General features: G+C 43.3%; 1 protein-coding gene across 10 annotated transcripts in view; it reads right to left on the reverse strand.

Annotated features, from left to right (window-relative positions):
• The window catches only part of LOC126273157 (rho guanine nucleotide exchange factor 18), a 552,051-nt gene that overhangs the window by 327,769 nt on the left and 203,540 nt on the right, over positions 1 to 20,742 (reverse strand). For 3 of the 10 annotated variants that reach the window (XM_049976615.1, XM_049976613.1, XM_049976614.1), the window contains one exon: positions 15,535 to 15,699. The exons of the other annotated variants lie outside the window; for them this stretch is intronic. In XM_049976615.1, coding sequence (XP_049832572.1) covers positions 15,535 to 15,670 — 136 coding nt within the window. In that variant the 5' untranslated portion in view covers positions 15,671 to 15,699. The remainder of the gene's footprint in view (positions 1 to 15,534; positions 15,700 to 20,742) is intronic. 10 annotated transcript variants of the gene reach the window in all.

Genomic DNA, 20,742 nt, shown 5'->3' on the forward strand with positions numbered 1-20,742 from the left:
TGACCCGCATGCACATGTTGAGGAAGATGCATGCGCCTACACTAGTTCGTCTACTTGCGTATGGGCACACTGCAGCCGCACGGCGGTGAGGTGCAAGGCGCACAAGTGCAAAGGCGTCTTTTGTGGACAGTGAGGGGAAAAGGTAGTTTCAGCCGAATGTTACTGGGAAAAATGACGTGTACTTGTCCATCACATTTGTCGATGGCTATCGAGTTTCGTGGTCACGTCGGGTTTCAGGGAAGGAAGTGTGTGAGTGTGCCTTCAGAAATTGCGACATATTCGGAAATAAATGTCCAAATATTTGTGACAGACAACAATAAATATCAATGCTATTTGTTTCACTGGCAGCAGTTTAATATTTCGTTTTTTAATCAGACCGGAGGCACAAAATCGAATAAACTCACTCCTGAGAGAGAGTGCTTTTACATGTAAAGAATATACTTCAATTAAATTAATGAGAAACTCCCAATATCGGTTACAAACATGCTATATTAGCACACAGCAGGACGTGAAGCTACTTCTTTCTACTTGGTAACTCAATGCCTCTATCCACTACACTACTGTGAACTCATACAACGTCTGACATCATCTCTCTTCTTCCTATCTCCTGAATGCTTTTACCACCGATTTGTCCTGAACTGACATTTAATTATAACAAGTATATTCAAGAGCGTGAAACGTAACGGGGCTATTTCTAGGTGTAAGAGCAGAAAATATTTACTATTGTTTTTCGGCGATCTCTGATGCTGCAGTGGCTGTACAACTATTTGCGAGTATCTGCTCCACCAAATTTTGCTGCAAATTGTTGAGTTCTTGAGTGTGTAGCTAACGATTTGGTAGTGCGAAGAGAAATTTCGAATAATTCAGGCTGACACGATGTTTCGCTTTCAGAATTACGAGGGCTATCCACAAAGTACATTGCGTTTTGGAATTAAAAATAAAGTATTGGAAATTTTTTTGTTACATACAGATGAAAGCCATACTTAAATACTACTTTTCTACATAGTTGTCATTTAAATTAAGGCACTTATCGTAGCGATGGACGAGCTTGGAAATTCATTCATCGTAAAATTCGGCCGCCTGCGCCTTCAACCACCTGGTTAATCAGTAACCCGGTAGAAATACGATTTTTGTGGATTTCCTGGAAAGAGGCACTACAATAAACTCTCAAAGCTATTGCCAAACTCTGCACAACCTCAGAAGAGCGATACAAAACAAGCGCAGGGGAATGTTGGGCTCAAAGATCTTGCAGATTCACGACAACGCCCGGGCCCACACGGCAAATGCCACTCGTGAAGTTCTCGAATCTTTTAAGTGGGAGTTGTTTCCTCATCCGCCGTACAGTTCCGACCTGGCATCGAGCGATTTCCACTTATTCCCAGCAATGAAGAAGTGGTTGGCTATGCAGCGTTTTGATGACGACGCACAGTTTCAAGAAGAGGTAACCACGTGGTTGAAGGCGCAGGCGGTCGAATTCTACGACGAAGGAATTTCCAAACTCGTCCATCGCTACGATAAGTGCCTTAATTTAAATGGCAACTATGTAGGAAAGTAGTATTGAAGTGTGGCTTTCATCTGTATATAATAAAAAAAAATCCAGTACTTTATTTTTAATTCCAAAACGTAATGTACTTTGTGGATAGCCCTCGTATATATTAATTGCGTAATATGGTAGCTAAACTGGCTCACAAAAACTTTCTGAATACTGAGATCCTAATGGCTGATTCGATTCTGCTCATATAAAGTTTTAACAATTACTGGTTATGTCACCCATTATTCCAACCAGAAAATTTATGAGTTACAATTAAAGACTTGCTGTGTATACAGACTGAGATCACGGAATTACATGGTAATTCGTTCCTCTCACATTGTGACATAACGTTTTACACGGCTTTTAGTATTGAAACTCGTAATATCAATTCAACAATGTTTTTCATGTAGTTACTTACATCATGAAGATTATTAGCTGAAAAATGTTTCCAACACGCAGATGTATTCATTACGTAAATACTAAAGAATATCTATATTCACTTCTTGTGCAAGGTATTCTGGAATTACAAAATGAGAATTGTTTAAGTTTCATGTTGAAGTTTCCATTAGCAAAAAGTCGAACCAAAAACAGAGATGCAATGAAATTAATGACAGTATAATACACTGAGCTTTAAAATGATCAGACTAATGAAATAAGAATGTTACAAAATTTATATATACCTGTAAATGTAGTAGGCCTGGCATCTCGGGAAAACAGTTCGTGTCATGCATATCCTAGCGATAATACCTTAGCACGTTTAAGCGACAAATTTGTGATAAGTCTTATGAGCCGCTGCCTTGAAACGGCATGCTGTCGTAACACGTAAGCTATAATCGATACTAATAATAAATCTGTAAAAATGTCGTGTCTGTCTGTCTGAAAACGTTCTGCAAAAGTACTAACCGAATTTTCATGCGGTTTTCGCATGTAACTTGAGCACAACTAGGGGCACTATTACACTTTATCTGATCAAAATCTGATCACGGAGAGAGAGAAAAGTTTCGTAACTGTTTTATCCATACTACTATTGTAAATGCGAAAGTAACTCTGTCAAGTTTTCACAACTACCTGGAGAACCGATTTCGATGAAATATGGTATGGGGATAGCTTGAACACAAGCTGCTTCAGGAAGTGTGTAGTACAATGATTTGAATATCATGTAACTTAGGGAAAAGTATTTACTCTTTGAAAAATCTATTTACTCTTAAGACTTTTGATTTTTGCCATATTTGTGAAAATGCTTTTATTGACTGATACGTGCTACGTGATATGATTTAAAGTAATGGATACAATACTTACACAATCTTCAAGGTGTTTAATCCGTACTTCCACACTACTTGTTGCATAATGATCACATTGTGTGATACACAGCTACTTCAATAGCATGATGCGCGCGCGCTCGATTCATTCCACTCTGTACACATTGCTTCGCAGGGACACTGTGCACGCTGACGCACGTTTGGACGCCTTGAGAAGGGTGAAAGTATGGCACACAGGACTCGCATTCGGGAAGACGGCGGTTCAATCCCGCGTCCGGCCATCCTGATTTAGGTTTCCCGTGATTTCCCTAAATCGCTCCAGGCAAATGCCGGGATGGTTCCCTTGGAATGGCACGGCCGACTTCCTTTCCCATCCTTTCCAAATACGATGAGACCGATGACCTCGCTGTTTGGTCTCTTCTCCCAAACAATCCAATCCAATCCATGGCACACATCAGGACATACGCTTCCCCGAACACGCAGAACCGTGAGGGCAGCTATGTTACAGTAGCTTACTCACTCACCATCAGCATAACGAAACTACTCATATGTGAGCGCAGTAGCGATTAACAGTTAGTGCGAAAGTAAAAATCCAATGTTTCTTCTGCAAACCACTTCACTTGTCGACTGCTACTGAGTTTCGTGTTCACATCGAATTTTATGGAAGACGCGTCTTTTCACGTCACTTCCGAGTAAGATTCGAATGTCAAGTCTGAGGCCAGGAAGTGGATATAACACAGTATTAGGGGAGACATGAAATAATATCGCAAGTGATTTACTTAGAACGTATCTTACACTGATTATTATAAATAACAGTAGGAATTACTGTAGGCAATGGGCTTACATTTATGACAGGTTAAAGTTACTTCAACTGCGTGTAAGAGAAATCAAAGCAACTGATACTAGAAAATAAATCCCCCTAGGGTTGTGAAACTTGACTTTAACTCTTGTTATTCAATACCGTTCCAGTCACGGCACACACTCAAAGTATTGGCTTGAACCGTGATCGTTTTGGTTAGGACACGCCATCATTGTTAGAAGAGAAGACTACTAACATATGCGAGTTCTGCGGCTAAATAAACAATCCCATTGCCGAAATTTAATTAACAACAGCTGCAACAGCGAGAAGGATTATCTCGGACAATTCAAAGTTGACTATGTTCAGAACATGTAACGGCATATATTTCTGGTTTTTCCTGTGTTAGCAAAATTTATTTTCTCTGAGAACAAATAAAATGAACTAATTGTTCAAATGTGAATTCCTGTGGGACCAAACTGCTGAGGTCGTCGCTCCCTAGACATACACACTACTAAAACTAACTTATGCTACACACACACACACACACACACACACACACACACACACACAAGCCCGAGGGACGACTCGAACCTCCGGCGGGAGGGTCCGCGCTCACTGACATGGCGCCTCTAACCACGCGGCCCTGAACGAATTGTCAATTGTCCCACTGGTGATAAAGAAAAACGTCTTATATGTGAAACATGAATCCACAATGTTTTAAATTTGAAAGAATAAGTCGCTCCTACGTTATCTTTGTAAGGTAATCTCTATCTTTTGCCTGATGTCCTCTTTTTGTTTCTTCCTTCGTTACCCTTTCCTCCTCCTGGCCTTTATCATTTAAAATGTATGTATCACTCTAAGGTCCTGTACGTGAGAATACATTCCAGTGCTACTGCCATATGTGGAATTGAAAAACAGCAATCCTTATGCGGGTGTTGACATTCTGGCAGTATACATGTTGTACTACAATATGTTAGTGTAATTAGAAGTAACAACACACACAGCGTGGACAGCGTCTCTGACGATACAGTTGAGCTGTTACGTTTGTTAACATGCATACCATTTGATTTTAAGACGCTGACCACGCCATGTGTATTGAAACTTTAACAGTTAAACTAATGTGTTGTAATGTGTTATGTACACTGGCACAGCGAAAAAACCCACGTGAGGTTTACGCTTTTTCGATATCACACATGGCCCCAGTTACTATGGTTGCGCAGAACTTTTATTACGAACACTACCACACGTAGTTTCTTGCACACTGATGTACTGAACTACATTTGTTATAACCGTAACAAATTTTATAGTGTTGTAGTTTGAAAAAGCCCACTGGGGTGGTTTTACCTATTCATTAAAAAATGACATACGATGTTTATTTCCAAATAAAACAACAACCTACGCAGGAAAATTACTTCCTTAAAAAAATTTTGCCTAAGTATGTGGGAACACGTGAAGCAATATTGGCCCTACGACTTACCTCAGAAAATAGATTAAGGAAAGGTAAACCTACGTTTCTGGCATTTGTAGGCTTAGAGAAAGCTTTTGACAATGTTGACTGGAATACTCTCTTTCAAATTCTGAAGGTGGTAGGGGTAAAATACAGGGAGCGAAAGGCTATTTACAATTCGTACAGAAACCAGATGGCAGTTGTAAGAGTCAAGGGACATGAAAGAGAAGCAGTTGTTCGGAAGGGAGTGAGACAGGGTTGTAGCCTCTCCCCGATGTTATTGAATCTGTATATTGAGCAAGCAGTAAAGAAACAAAAGAAAAATTCGGAGTAGGTATTAAAATCCATGGAGAAGAAATAAAAATTTTGAGGTTCACCGATGACATTGTAATTCTGTCAGTGACAGCAAAGGATTTGGAAGAGCAGTTGAACGGAATGGACAGTGTCTTGAAAGGAGGGTATAAGATGCACACAACAAAAGCAAAACGAGGATAATGCAATATAGTCGAATTAAGTAGGGTGATGTTGAGCGAATTAGATTAGGAAATGAGACGCTTAAAGTAGTGAATGAGGTTTGCCATTTGGGGAGCAAAATAACTGATAATGGTCGAAGTAGAGAGGATACAAAAAGTAGACTGGCAATGGCAAGGAAACCGTTTCTGAAGAAGAGAAATTTGTTAACATCGAGTATTGATTTAAGTGTCAGGAAGTCGTTTATGAAAATATTTGTATGGAGTGTATGGAAATGAAACGTGGACGATAAACAGTTTGGACAAAAAGAGAATAGAAGGTTTCGAAATGTGGTGCTACAGAAGATGGTGAAGATTAGATGGGTAGATCACATAACTAATGAGGAGGTATTGAATAGAATTGGAGAGAAGAGAAATTTGTGGCACAACTTGACTAGGAGTAGGGATCGGTTGGAGGGGTCATATTCTGAGGCATCAAGGGATCACCAATTTAGTATTGGAGGGCAGCGTGGAAGGTAAAAATCGTAGAGGGAGACCAAGAGATGAATACACTAAACAGATTCAGAAGGATGTAGGTTGCAGTAGGTATTTGGAAATGATGGATCTTGCACAGGATAGAGTAGCATGGAGAGCTGCATGAAACCAGTCTCAGGACTGAAGACAACAACAAGAACAGCAGCAACATGTGGGAAAAAGTAATACTTTTCCCGGCTCCTCCCGGAACTTACACTTTTTGATCTTCGACTGTATACTTCGCAGAGATATACAACACCTTTCTCGTAGCGTATGCCACTGCAGTCCGCAGCTCGTGGTCGTGTGGTAGCTTCCCACGCCCGGTCGAGTGGTAGCTTCCCACGCCCGGGTCCCCGGGTTCGATTCTCGGCGAGGTCAGGGATTTTCTCTGCCTCGTGATGACTGGGTGTTGTGTGCTGTCCTTAGGTTAGTTAGGTTTAAGTAGTTCTACGTTCTAGGGGACTGATGACCATAGATGTTAAGTCCCATAGTGCTCAGAGCCATATGCCACTGCAGTTTGTTGAGCATCTTTGTTACGCTATTGCACCAAATAAACAGCGCTGTGACGAAACGCGCTGCTCTTCGTGGGATCTTCTTTGTCTCTCATATTAATCCAACCTCGTAAGGGTACATGACTGTTGAGCCACAGTCGGAATCCGTCGAACAAGTGTTCAGTAAGCCATTTACTTCGTAGATGAACTGTATTTTCTTAAAATTCACTCAATTAATCTCAGCCTCGTATCCACTTTTTCTACAATTTGTTTCGTGTGGCCATTTCACTTTAGGTCGCTCCGCACGTATTTTACTTTAGTTACTGTTTCAAATGTTTTGTCACCAATAGTGTATTCGAAAAGTAATGGACTTCGCCTATTTATTCGCAGTGAGTTATATTTCTTTACGTTCTGGGTCAACTGCAAGTCCATCATAGATCCTTGCAGGTCTTCCTAAATTACAGTGTTGTGGTGTTGCTACTCTGTTGCAGACAACCACATTAACCGCTAACAGCTTCATGGAGCTTCCTACGTATCCACTAGATAATTTGTCTACATTGTAAATGGTAAAGGCCTTACGACAAGCTCAGACTCGGAAGAGGAACAGACAGAGTCCTTTCAAAGGACCTTAGTGGGCATCCGCCTTAAGCGATTTGGGATTACAGAAGTATACGAAATTCTGGATGACCAGATGGGGATTTTAAGCGTCGTGCACCCGAAAACAATGGATGAGCGTGCACACAGATTGTGTTCTCATAGGCCCAGCACTGTTTCCTCATGTATGACTACTATGCAAATACTGTGCAGTGGGCGCTCATTCTTTAAGTAGCTCCCTATACACAGAAGGTGGACCTCCTAAATTGTACATTTTTTGTTGGGTTTACATTTTTCCAGCATTTGGTCGACTATTCCTCTGAACTTGACTCACAGCCCATTCACATGATCACTGCTTAAAGCAACTGATTATAGCTCCTGTAAACGAGTTGCTCGGGGAACTTTAATGGGAATCTTTGGATGAAATGCGACCTACTTCTCGCGATACGCTGTTGGGTAATCATACAATGTAGGGTTTCACGGCTGGTAGTTATATTGATAGTGATCACCAAGCATGCTGTTGGGTAAATTTACAGAATCTCTGTTTGAGAAAGACTATGCGACAATTTTGCTTCAATAATTGTATAATTGGCGTACGTTACATGAGAAGAAGATGACAGAGATTGCGATTCGAAGTATTTTCCTCCAGCGTGCAGTTAGCGGGTGTTGGAGTAGATCATTATGTTGATACAGATCAAACAGGACACACTCACAGGCAACCTGAGCCACTAAACTACTTGTGCGTTTAAGTGGTCAGTGGAAAATGAAAAATGCCCCTTCACAGTAAACATACTTCAGTTCTCATATTTCTTGGAAATTTCGACGTTCCGACGTTCATCAACAATGTCCATTTTGACAGTACCACGTGGTTTTGACTGAAACACACTGAAGGCAAAGGGCTGAAGGAAATCGTTGTGCAATATAAAATAATTATCTTTTAATGAATACTATATTTGTTCGTAACAGTAACTTACTATACGCTAAACAATTGCACAGATTCAAAGCATAACGTAAATACACTTGCGTTTCTTGTTTCCTGTTAACGCACATCACAAATATCAATTCTGAAAAAGCACTGCTACTTCTTGACGCTGCGTGCAGTACTGTTAGCAGCGCTACATAATAAACCTGCTTTTGTTCTTCACGGAAAACGAGGCGTTCTCTGTCGACAGACGTCATACAAATCAATTTAGAAAAGTACTGGTTTTCGGTCGCCTCTTTCATAACTGTTACAGGCAGTAGACAATGAACATCAAAGAGAAATTCGTAATATACCGTGTTCTGCAATGTGTACAGAAGCAGCCGCGCAAATAAAAATGCGATTCACCCACTTATTAGTCAATGAATAACTGAAGACCAGTTTCACGACATTTTTGAGAGCTTCTGCAAAAAAAAAAAAAAAAAAAAAATAAACACATCGTTTGGCGAATGCCTGCCTGCGTCGCAATTACATTTATCGCAGGCAGCACTGACATCCATGATGTACATTAGAGTGGCTCTCGTTTGGCACTTTTTAAAAATCTTTCGGGATTTTTCTTGGGCTTCCCCCCCTCCTCCCCTCCCAGTTTGGTTCCATTCGATATAAACATTAGTTGTGTGATATTTGGGCTCAGTAATCCGTAACCCGTAAAAATAAAACCATAAACTTCGCAAAACATTACATCTGCATGACGAATTCATTCCTTACGCAATGTAAGCAGTTAGTTTATTTTAGTTTCCTTGAATGAATCCGTCCTTATGTCACAGATCGCACTCATTGGATGACATGAGGCGTTATTGACCACAAGACAGAGAGAATGGCAGAGCGAGTCGAGCCGTTCCCTTTCATGACGCTACCCGCAACACCCCGATAACCTTCACTTTCGAAACAAGGTAGCAGTAGTAGCAAGTACAATCAATCTCTTCGTCATAACTCTGTTTATGAAAGAATATTTATTTACCGGAGTATTACTCCCATGAAATAATTGTAAGCACACTGCTATCTGTACAATAACAGATAACGATTTTCTTCTACAAATAGCGGGTGTGTAGATTAGCTGTGCACGAAAACGCCACGTTATCTGTGCAGGAAGCGATGATTTACTGGGAGAGAAACAAGTTCCAATAGGAGCTGAGGAACTGCGTACCAAAATTAGACGTTTCGTGTCAATAACGGAAGCAACTACAAAGCCATGCCGGAAGTTCGTCGGGCGTTAACGATAAAAAGAAAAGGCATGTATTGCAATAACTGTTCAGAATCTGAGTGTAAGATATCATCAGTCGTGAAGTGTCTCTTTGTAGCTGATGAAAGTCTCATTTCTCAGATGTATGTAGTTTACAGAGGTTCACTAAGCTGTGTGTGTTTTTTAGTGTTTCTAACTCTGTACGTTGTAAAACGTCCGATACAATACGCTAAATAACATATTTTTAGTTTAGTTACATAACTAATATGTTATCTTTAATCTTGCCCCTATAAGATAGCTGAGTATCGCTCCTCTGGTAGAACTACATTTTTTTCTTCGACTACCTCAGATCATGACTAGATATCGACTGTCCATCGTTTTATTGTGTTTCTATCGCTATGCTAGAATTACACGTTATCACTTACGTTTACTGTATACAAATAATTTGTTCTTTTTAAATGTTTTAATTTTATAGGCAAACTTATGTTTTTACCTTTTTTTTTTAATGGCTGTATCAATGCCCCCCCCCCCCCCCATTTATACCAGAGAATAAAGTAACTATCGTTTTTATACATTATACATTTTACTGTCAAGTGTTGTACACAGCCACTTACTTTACTTACTATAGCAAACTACTTCTGTTCATATTTTTAATACGGACAATAATATATTTTAGGCTGTTATACACTCTTTAGTTGATGCATCATTTGCCATATTAGCTGCTAATAGCCCTCCTTTTACGTAAGATAACCTTAGGTTAATGATGGTAAATGATAAACTGCTAATTTTTTCTTTAACATGTTTCATTCTTACATCTGTATTTTGTTTCGGAAATAAAAAAAACAGATTTACGTGTCATCTGAAGAGCCTTGTATTACAATAGCTATTCACACTAAATGAAAGCTTTCTTCAGTCATAAATATAGCTTTCTATAAAAAGCTAATGTAAACATTATTTGTCACGTACATTTACTTATGTAAAAACAGGTATATTTCTAATGATGTACCGTCTTGCAGAGTTATAGTTCTAATTATTTTAGGTCCAAAATGTAATTAAGACTTCATTTCCCTTTTTTCTTGATTTCACCGCAGTCTGCAGACATACTGATGTCTTGGCACACTGTTCGTTCTGATTTGGTTTTTCCAATTTCCACCCTTCAATATAAACTTTAACAGTATGTTACGTCTCTGACTCGAGAATCCATCTATGGATATACTGATTCACCTTGCTGTATCTTTGCTCTAAGTGTTTATCACATGAGCAGAAGTGACAGTTGGTGTATTCCAAAGAAAGCGAGCACATATGGTGTCCTGTAATGAGGCGTTAGTTATGAAGATGGCTACGTAAACTTTCTGATCGTCTGTATCCGACGTTTAATATGAAGACTACTGAACAACACCTCACCATCAACCACCCATATCGTCTACCAACTTATAAAATTCCCTAGCCTACTCTTCCATCTTGAACGCCTCCGAATATCCTACGTTACCCACTTCTCAGTACCCACTCTCCCCCCCTCCCCACTCTCTCTCTCTCTCTCTCTCTCTCTCTCTCCACCACCGCCACCCTGCTCACTGACCCTGGTATTCCGCCGTGCCTCTAACACCAAATTCTCCAAGAACTACACACCTACACCCTCTGCGTCTTCTTCCAACGAAACTTTCATTGCCTTCCCTTACCCGACCATGAAATCCGCCTCGATACACATCTGTCCTCTCAAATCTAAAAGATCCTTACTACCTTCCCCTTGCCAGGTCTACATTTTCCTCCAATCTTCTCCGTCCACTTCCTAAGTCTTGGTTCAGAACCGCATCGCTCTCCACTATTCCCCCATCCCTCCTCCAAACATCCAACCACACAAACCCCCACCTGCATGCTATTTTAAAATGGTACGTTACCCTAATACTCATAACCCTAGCAGTGACATCCACTCATCTCTTCACTCATCTACGTATCTATTTTAATCAGTCAACACATAGTCCTTTCAGTTTTGCTTTATGCAACTGTCTATCAGTTTTTATACATTCGTGTGTGACACTCATTTTCCACTCATATGTGGCTATATTTTAATTAAATCCCTGAATCAAACTTTTATATTTTAACTTATGCACTGACACTCTGTCCTTTTGTTGTACATAACGTTAATTTTTGTCAACAGCCATGTCCTGCTTTCATATTATGTATTTTAAAAATTCTACTCTGATGTGGCTGAAGAGCGGCAAATTGTATCCGCTGACAGCCCACCCCTTGCCTATACGGGGTGAGGGATGAAATAACAATACAGAAAAAATACAATACATCGACACCTGTAAGTAAAATTTTAGGCTGTCCGCTTTAAAATGTTACTAAGGTGCTGGAAACATCAACGAAATTACGATTATCATGATTCAGGAAGCTTCATTTATGACATTTAGTTGGCTTATATACACATTTGGGGTGGGAAATTAAACCGAGCACGTCGCGTACGTACTGTACATCTACAGGCTTTCGCAGTAGCCTTGCAATCTAGAGTAACTGTTTCGTGGCACCATTCTTCACTCGACATTCACTAAAGAAATCTTGTCAGCGTAATTGAAGAGAAACTGAATAGAAGACTTAATGTTTTTGATTATCATGCCGGTATGTTTCCCAATCTTTCTGTTTCGAAGTGACCTAGCCTGTCGTCCTCTTGCTGAATGTTCAGTATGTGCAAAAGGGTCCACTATACGCACTGCCACTAGAAGTTTTTGCTGGAAATTCGTAAAATTCACAAATTCACGGCGTAACTAGCAATCCCAAAGTCTAACCAGATTACTGCCACCTCCGTAATGCAGCCCTGTTCTTCAGTTGACGCAAAAATAGACGTTAAAAGTCTCGTAAAACATCAGTTATACCGGTAGTAACAGGAAAACTGCAGATCTGCTACGAAAATGTTTCTACAGGATACCTGAAGATATATCGGCTGTAGTAAGTTAAAGAATCACTAATAAGATAAAGTACAAAATAACTACAAAAAAGAAGAGAGATGAGCCACCTACTGTAATAGCTACTGATGGCATAGTCCTGTCTAAGAATAAGAAAGACAGAATAACTGAACTATTACACTACTAGCACAGCATCTCATTCATGGGGAGGTAAAGTATAGAGCACCAAAAAGATTATAACATATTGCGGAAGTGAAAAATTGTCAGAAAATAAAAACTCAGAAACATTCCTAAAGTGGTCCACGCTGAAATGAAGAGAAAGTAAACTTAACAGGCAACAACTGTATTTATTTCAGAATAAAACGACTTCCTTTTGGACAATTAACACACAACGAAAGGACTGCAAAGACGATACTATCTTGCCAGTTAGGAGTAGCGAGCTACTGCAGTGTCATTATGGCAGTTAGAAACAAATGAATACGATTAAAACAGTACATGAAGATGGAATCGGAATTTGTTACACAGATATCAGGAAACATTCAGAAATAATGGTATTACGACAGTCCATAGACAAGTGAGGTGTCGCAAAAGCACATGAACAGGACGTGGAGTATCAGTTGTGTGACAGTGAGTACAGAAAATCCTGCGCAAGACAGAGTAAATGTCGACAGGCTGATAAAAGCAAGGAGAAAACGATGAAGACTGAAGAGCTACCGCTGACAGAATTATCCACTGACTGACATTGGTTACAAAATAGGAACGGAGATTTATATGATTATGATAAAGTAAAAGGGATTTCAAGGGATTGTAGAACAAATGCCTAGGACAGCGCAAACTGTATATCGTCAGTTAACACAAAAAATGGAGTACGAGAGTGACAATAAGTATGGGAAGCGGAAAAAGAGAACAAGAAGAGCGATGAAACGAGGACAGTGGTTTCGTATTTTATCATATTCATCAACTGTAATTAGTTGTATTTATTAAATAATCAGCAACCAGTTTCACAAAAGAAATTTCATTAGTTAGTGCCCAACTATCGCCTTATTTGTGACTGTGGCTTATTGTTGACACTTGCAAATACTGCGATAGTTATAACCTTCTGAGAAGGACACTAAAAGTCCGAAACTAATTAAGGAATTAAATTTCTTTTCTATAACTGGTTGCTGATTATTTCAATAAATAAAGGAGAATCGTTGCATGAGAAAGATAATATGAAGAATGGCAGGAGGACCAAGAGAAGAACAACAACATAGGAGGAGTAATAGAACAAAGATAACAGTACAAGGCGAAAGATAATGTGAAAAAGGAAAGATGAGAGAGACAAGACAAAGGTGAAGAAAACGAAGAGGAGGAGAAGGGGGGAGTCGTCGGTCGGAGGAGGAGGAGGAGGAGGAGGAGGGGGGGAGTCGTCGGTCGGAGGAGGAGGGGGGGAGTCGTCGTCGTCGGAGGAAGAGGAGAAGGAGAAGGGGGGAGTCGTCGTCGTCGGAGGAGGAAGAGGAGAATGAGAAGGGGGGAGTCGTCGTCGTCGGAGGAAGAGGAGAAGGAGAAGGGGGGAGTCGTCATCGGAGGAGGAGGAGGAGAAGGAGAAAGGGGGAGTCGTCATCGGAGGAGGAGGAGAAGGAGAAGGGGGGAGTCGTCATCGGAGGAGGAGGAGGAGGAGAAAAAGAGGGGAGTCGTCGTCGGGGGAGGAGGAGGAGAGGGGAGTCGTCGTCGGGGGAGAATGAGGAGAGGGGGGTCGTCGTCGGGGGAGAATGAGGAGAGGGGGGTCGTCGTCGTCGGGGGAGGAGGAGGAGAGGGGAGGGGAGTCGTCGTCGGGGGAGCAGGAGGAGGAGAAGGGGGGAGTCGTCAGGGGGAGGAGGGGAGGGGGGAGTCGTCGTCGGGGGAGGAGGGGGGGGGGAAGGGGGAGTCGTCGTCGGGGGAGGAGGGGGAGGAAGGGGGAGTCGTCGTCGGGGGAGGAGGAGGAGGAAGGGGGAGTCGTCGTCGGGGGAGGAGGAGGAGGAAGGGGGAGTCGTCGTCGGGGGAGGAGGAAGGGGGAGTCGTCGTCGGGGGAGGAGGAAGGGGGAGTCGTCGTCGGGGGAGGAGGAGGAAGGTGGAGTCGTCGTCGGGGGAGGAGGAAGGGGGAGTCGTCGTCGGGGGAGGAGGAAGGGGAGTCGTCGTCGGGGGAGGAGGAAAAGGGGGGAGTCGTCGTCGGGGGAGGAGGGTGAGGAAGGGGGAGTCGTCGTGGGGGGAGGAGGAAGGGGAGTCGTCGTCGGGGGAGGAGGAGGAAGGTGGAGTCGTCGTCGGGGGAGGAGGAGGAGGAGAAGGGGGGAGTCGCCGGAGGAGGAAAAGGGGGGAGTCGTCGTCGGGGGAGGAGGAGGAGGAGGAGGAGGAGGAAAAGGGGGGAGTCGTCGTCGGGGGAGGAGGAGGAGGAGGAGGAAGAGGAAAACGGGGGAGTCGTCGTCAGGGGAGGAGGAGGAGGGGGTAGTCGTTGGGGGAGGAGGAGGAGGAGGGGGTAGTCGTTGGGGGAGGAGGAGGAGGAGGGGGTAGTCGTTGGGGGAGGAGGAGGAGGAGGGGGTAGTCGTTGGGGGAGGAGGAGAAGGGGGGAGTCGTTGGGGGAGGAGGAGAAGGGGGGAGTCGTTGGGGGAGGAGGAGAAGGGGGGAGTCGTTGGGGGAGGAGGAGAAGGGGGGAGTCGTTGGGGGAGGAGGAGAAGGGGGGAGTCGTTGGGGGAGGAGGAGAAGGGGGGAGTCGTTGGGGGAGGAGGAGAAGGGGGGAGTCGTTGGGGGAGGAGGAGAAGGGGGGAGTCGTTGGGGGAGGAGGAGAAGGGGGGAGTCGTTGGGGGAGGAGGAGAAGGGGGGAGTCGTTGGGGGAGGAGGAGAAGGGGGGAGTCGTTGGGGGAGGAGGAGAAGGGGGGAGTCGTTGGGAGAGGAGGAGAAGGGGGGAGTCGTTGGGGGAGGAGGAGAAGGGGGGAGTCGTTGGGGGAGGAGGAGAAGGGGGGAGTCGTTGGGAGAGGAGGAGAAGGGGGGAGTCGTTGGGGGAGGAGGAGAAGGGGGGAGTCGTTGGGGGAGGAGAAGGAGGAGTCGTTGTGGGAGGAAACTAGAGGAAAAGGAGTATTACATGGGAAAGTAGGGAGAGGAGAGGAAGAGGGGAGAGATGGAAGGATCTAGAAGAAGGTGTTGTTGGAAGAGAAAGAACAGCAGGATGAGGTGGATGTGGAACTTTTAACTCTGTGAGAGTGCACAGAAAATAACTACTTCAGCTGTGCGTAGTTGACAGATAGTTGAAAAGAATATAACTTGAAGACATGTAGTTAGTTGAAGACGACAGACAAGTGCAGTGCATTGTGAAGAAGAAGAAAAAGAAGAGGCCGCGGCGTTGTAGTGTGTACCTTCGGGCTGTGCGAGGGTGGGCGTGGCGGCTGGCGCGGGAGCGGGTGTGGGCGGGGCTCGCCAGAGCTTGAGGCTGAAGCGCGGAGCGCGCTCGCGCTCGCCGCTCCCGCCATCCGTAAGGCGCCCGGCGGACATGGCGCACCCAGGGCCTCACACGCAGCCACCTGCATCCAAACAGAGCACACGCTGTACACCACTGTTGCCTACCACTCTGCTAGACACCCCGCCGTTCCCCTACGGAAAAACAAATTCACGTACAGTTTCCAGCGATCGAACAGCGTGTGAGGAAAATTATGACACAGTGCCAATGTAAATAATCTCTCAAGAAAGGTACAGCACCTAAACAGTCCGGTGTGTGCACAGTTTCACACATATACCATCAGCGGGGCTGTAAATGATTAGCGGTACGATTACTTCCTACAGAAAGAATGGCCACCAGAATGCTTTAATATTGTGACCATGTTCTCCATGTCTGGCAGCGTATCTAAGACCAGTGGAATGTGTCACATGGTAAAGAAAGGACTACAGAAAATGCCGCTTGCTCGTGTGAAATGTTGTCAGCACTTAGGAGTTTCAATACGGACTTTACTGTTGCGCGCATATAGCCGGCTGGTGGACTTGGGCAATGTTCTGACACAGTGGACGTTTAGATAACTGTGGACCAATGGTGCGGGTCGTTAATCTTGTGGTGGACCACTGCCGACCACACAAAGGATGGACTCCCTTTATTCCACATCGTAACCGCTTCACATCTTGCCCTGCCATCCATGTGCAATTAAATGGACTTCTACAACACCCCGTATTATCTTGCATCAGCTGTTGGAGATTACCAAACTGATCTACTAAATCGTCATCCAGTGAGCAAGTCGCTGTCAATAAAAACAAAGACGGCAGGTTTTGAAGTGGGATGCATCGATTTCTGACGAGTGGCTTTGCGTTAGTTTCAGCAAAGAATCTCGGCTCTGTACGACTTCGTGAACGGAAGGATGGCTTTAAAATTGTTGGGCGCTAAACAGTGTGGTCAGCAGCGCCCTTGTGCATGAGCTTGGTAATGTTCTATGAGAAGTCACTGAAAGCCATACAACTACAGCCACAGCCATAAAAAAAATTCACATGCGTTCTCCAGTATGTCTATTTACGCCGTTGTACATTTTAGTACGACCATCAAGTGTGATTACGGTGGCGCGAGGCTACATTTGCCCACCTTTAGGACTTGCACAATGATGATCCTCCTAGATTAACTGTGTGAGGAGCCGTCGGTCATGACATCATGTCATTCCTGGTACTGATTCAGGAAAAAGTGATGGCACAGCAATATGCCATAGATATCCTGCGTCCTTTCAGTGTTGTGTCTTCATAGCATCTTTCCGTCCGGCAACGTTCGTCCTCACAGCGCACGTGTGTGTCTAAAATTCTTGGATGACGTCGAGGTATATCCTAAGGCCAGCAAGATTCCCATTTAGTTTGTGTGGGACCAGCTCGGACGTGGCTTCATCCGCGTGCTAATATTCAGTGTAACGAGGGGCAGTTCAATAATCTAAGAACCAAGGAGCAAACACTAGATATATATGGCGCTCTTCCCAACCAAATCAGTGTATGGTTTCAGGTTCCTTGAGGATGCAACATTTTATCAAAAAGAGACCAAGAACGTATTCGTACAGCTAATTTCGTTGTTCATGTAGCTTGATCCTGTAAACACTGAAATAAAATCACACATCTCCACGCGTGAAGTCATTTCACTCCCTCCTCTGCTTCCCGGCACTCAATTTTTTTTTGTCAGGTCGCTTAGTATATCACTTTCGGTGCCAGTACAATGTTCGTTCATTATAAAGTAAGACGAGTCTCTATATTACTAAACGACTATCCCGACTCGTGGTACATGATGAACAGTACCAGTTACAGGTTGCTTGTCTAACGGCCTCCAGGGGCAACAAAAATTTAATTTTAAATAGGTCACATAATTATTGACCGAATTTCATTTTTTAAATACTCTCATAATCTACCCATTAAGAGGTATAATCTTATGTTGCTGGTTTAACACTAGAAGACAAGTAGGAAACTGTGTATATGTCTTGACGCGGCGTAATTCACAGCGTGCAAATATCCCGACTAGATTCATCCACTATTTGAAAATGATAGCACTTAGCGACTTCCAGCAAACTTCACACATAATTTCAAATCTGTATGAAACTGCTTCTCCCTGACACCACCACACAATGAAAGGAGACAAAATTTATGACTTACTACATTTCAATTATGAGATTTTCAAAAATGGCTCTGAGCACTCTGCGACTTAACTTCCGAGGTCATCAGTCGCCTAGAACTTAGAACTAATTAAACCTAACTAACCTAAGGACATCACACACATCCATGCCCGAGGCAGGATTCGAACCTGCGACCGTAGCGGTCGCTCGGCTCCAGACTGTAGCGCCTAGAACCGCATGGCCACTCCGGCCGGCCTGAGATTTTAACTCTGCAGCGGAGTGTGCGCTGATATGAAACTTCCTGGCAGATTAAAACTGTGTGCCGGACCGAGACTCGAACTCGGGACCTTTGCCTTTCGCGGGTCAGTGCTCTACCTTCTGAGCTACCCAAGCACGACTCACGCTCCGTCCTCACAGCTTTACTTCCGCCAGTACCTCGTCTCCTACCTTTCAAACTTTACAGAAGCTCTCCTGCGAAATTCTGAAAAAAAGGATATTGCGGAGACATGGCTTAGCCACAGCCTGGGGGATGTTTCCAGATTGAGACTTTCACTCTGCAACGGAGTGTGCGCTGATATGAAACTTCCTGGCAGATTAAAACTCTGTGCCGGACCGAGATTCGAACTCGGGACCTTTGTCTTTCGCGGGCCAGTGCTCTACCATATGAGCTACCCAAGCACAACTCACGCCCCGTCCTCACAGTACTGACAGAAGTAAAGCTGTTAGGAGGGGCGTGAGTCGTGCTTGGGTAGCTCAGATGGTAGAGCACTGGCCCTCGAAAGGCAAAGGTCGCGAGTTCGAGTGTCGGCCCCGCACACAGTTTTAATCTGCCAGGAAGTTTCTTTACATTTCCATTGTTCATGCATTAAGACTTCAGCATCAGGCAAGACGTTTTAATTTATCACTTCCTTACTGCTAACTATTCGCAAGACATTCTGCAAACAGTATCCATTTATACCACATACCACTAAATTTACCTGCAAAATTAGATAATTGTACAACACATTCTTCAGGAGCTATAACGTCATAAACATTGTGACGTGTGAAAAACTATATTTTGCTTAAAATGGAGAGCAAATTACCCAGTTTATATTCACCCAGTACGATTCTTTACAGAATCATTGGTTCCCTGTTGCTATATATGTCACCAACATATTGATGGTCGTTCTCACAGGATCTAAATTTTAAAAAAATCTCTCTGTGCACTGCTAAAACAGTGTAGTGCTGTTACGTTTCTCTAGAAGAGAGTATCCCCTCCCTGCAGAGTTCGGCCAGTATCGACAGGGTCACATGGATGTGGTGGTGTGCATGACACCACAAGAACGCGACCTAGGAAATAAGACCAGCGAGACAGATAGGCGGCATTAATGCAAGCTAGCAGATGAATGACCAAATATTACAAAAATTCCTCCTCAGTTTCATCGTGGGCCACAAACCGATGCCTTGTTTATCACAGAAATGCTCTCCGTTGCCCTGGATTTGGCATACATCCTAAATCAGAGTTGCCGGATTGAGATTTGAACATTTCGCTCGCTGCAGACCCAACATGATTACGATTACATAACGGCTTCGAACTTCAAGCGCTCATTTATTCTTTTAAAACGTTACAGGTTCTGATCTGGTAACAGCTAGTATGAAAATAAATGTTAGTAATTGTTATCTTTTGTTATTGTTAAGAGACGAAGCTCCTCATATTCAAACTCCAACTGTCAGCAGTTCTAAGACAAAACAATGTATTTGGTAACAGTCAAATTCTCAAATATCTTGACCGCACACTTAACCTTTTTCTACTCAATGTATCATCAAAAAAACTAAAAAAACGGGAAATGTAAGTATGGAATTAAAAACAAACACATTTAAATGCATTGGGCTATTTATATTTTTGGACTTTTGATAATACATTCAGAATCGAAAACGGCTAACTGTAATAATAGTACATTCAGTCAGAAAATGCCACCACGACATTTATGAATAAAAGTATTTATTTAAATCAGATCGCGTACGCCAGTTTGGCAACATCAAATTTCATTGTAGTTTGTAATCGTGATAAATAGCCTTTTAAAGAATACATAAACTAAAACACGTTTAATGTTGAACTAAACTGGCTAGAACATGGAGAGCTCTTTCAACTTCCTCGCCGCAGCATCGTGGGTGCCAACTGAGCTCCCGACGTTGTAGTGCGTTCGTTTCAGTCCCACCTGTCGTTGAAATTCGGTGAAACACGTCTAGAATCAAACATGGAAAAAATCTGCGTTTTAAGCGGGCAAGCCTCTAATAGACTAGCTCGGTCATGGAAATTATAAGGAAGCCTAAGCTCGCAGTATGATACACGATCTCCATAGAGGCTGTAAGTTACAAGGAGTAATTAAGTGAAAAATTGACAGGCAACACACGTATAATGAAAATTGCGCGGACGTTGGTAACGCAGACAGGTGTGTGCACATAAGTGCCCAACTTGGGAATCAGTAAGGAACAGTGACAACATTCACCGCTGTGCCATTTGTGCGTTAGAAGAATTCGACGCGAGATCCGCGAGTCTTGTGCGGGTCCGATTTCAGTATACTGAAAACAGCGAGGTGTGGTGCCGTTTCTGACTGCGTAAGGAGTGTCAGGAAGTGAAAGTAACCCCAGAATATCTGCTGTGTATAACGAACACGGTATGTCGCCTGTTTGCGTGGAATAAACAATTTCGAGAAGGTCACTTAAGATATCTTAAGTCTCGTTAAACTTTAGCGCAGACGTTCCCCAGAACACGAGGGAGAAGAAGTTGCATAAGAACGCCGAAAACACGGTAGCATCTGGAACGGTATCACCATGAAGAATGTTGTTTACTTCCCGTATTGTCGCAGTAGAGGAAACATGATATCATTTTGAGCCGAAAAGCAAGCTTGATATCCAACGATGGAAGCACATAGATTCACTCCCACCGGAAAGATTCCAAAGCTGCGCACGTCAGCTCCCGGAAAGTCGTCATAACCTTTCTATTTGACTGCAAGGCCAATG

Source organism: Schistocerca gregaria, chromosome 5 (genome assembly GCF_023897955.1).
Source record: "Schistocerca gregaria isolate iqSchGreg1 chromosome 5, iqSchGreg1.2, whole genome shotgun sequence".
Taxonomy (NCBI): domain Eukaryota; kingdom Metazoa; phylum Arthropoda; class Insecta; order Orthoptera; family Acrididae; genus Schistocerca; species Schistocerca gregaria.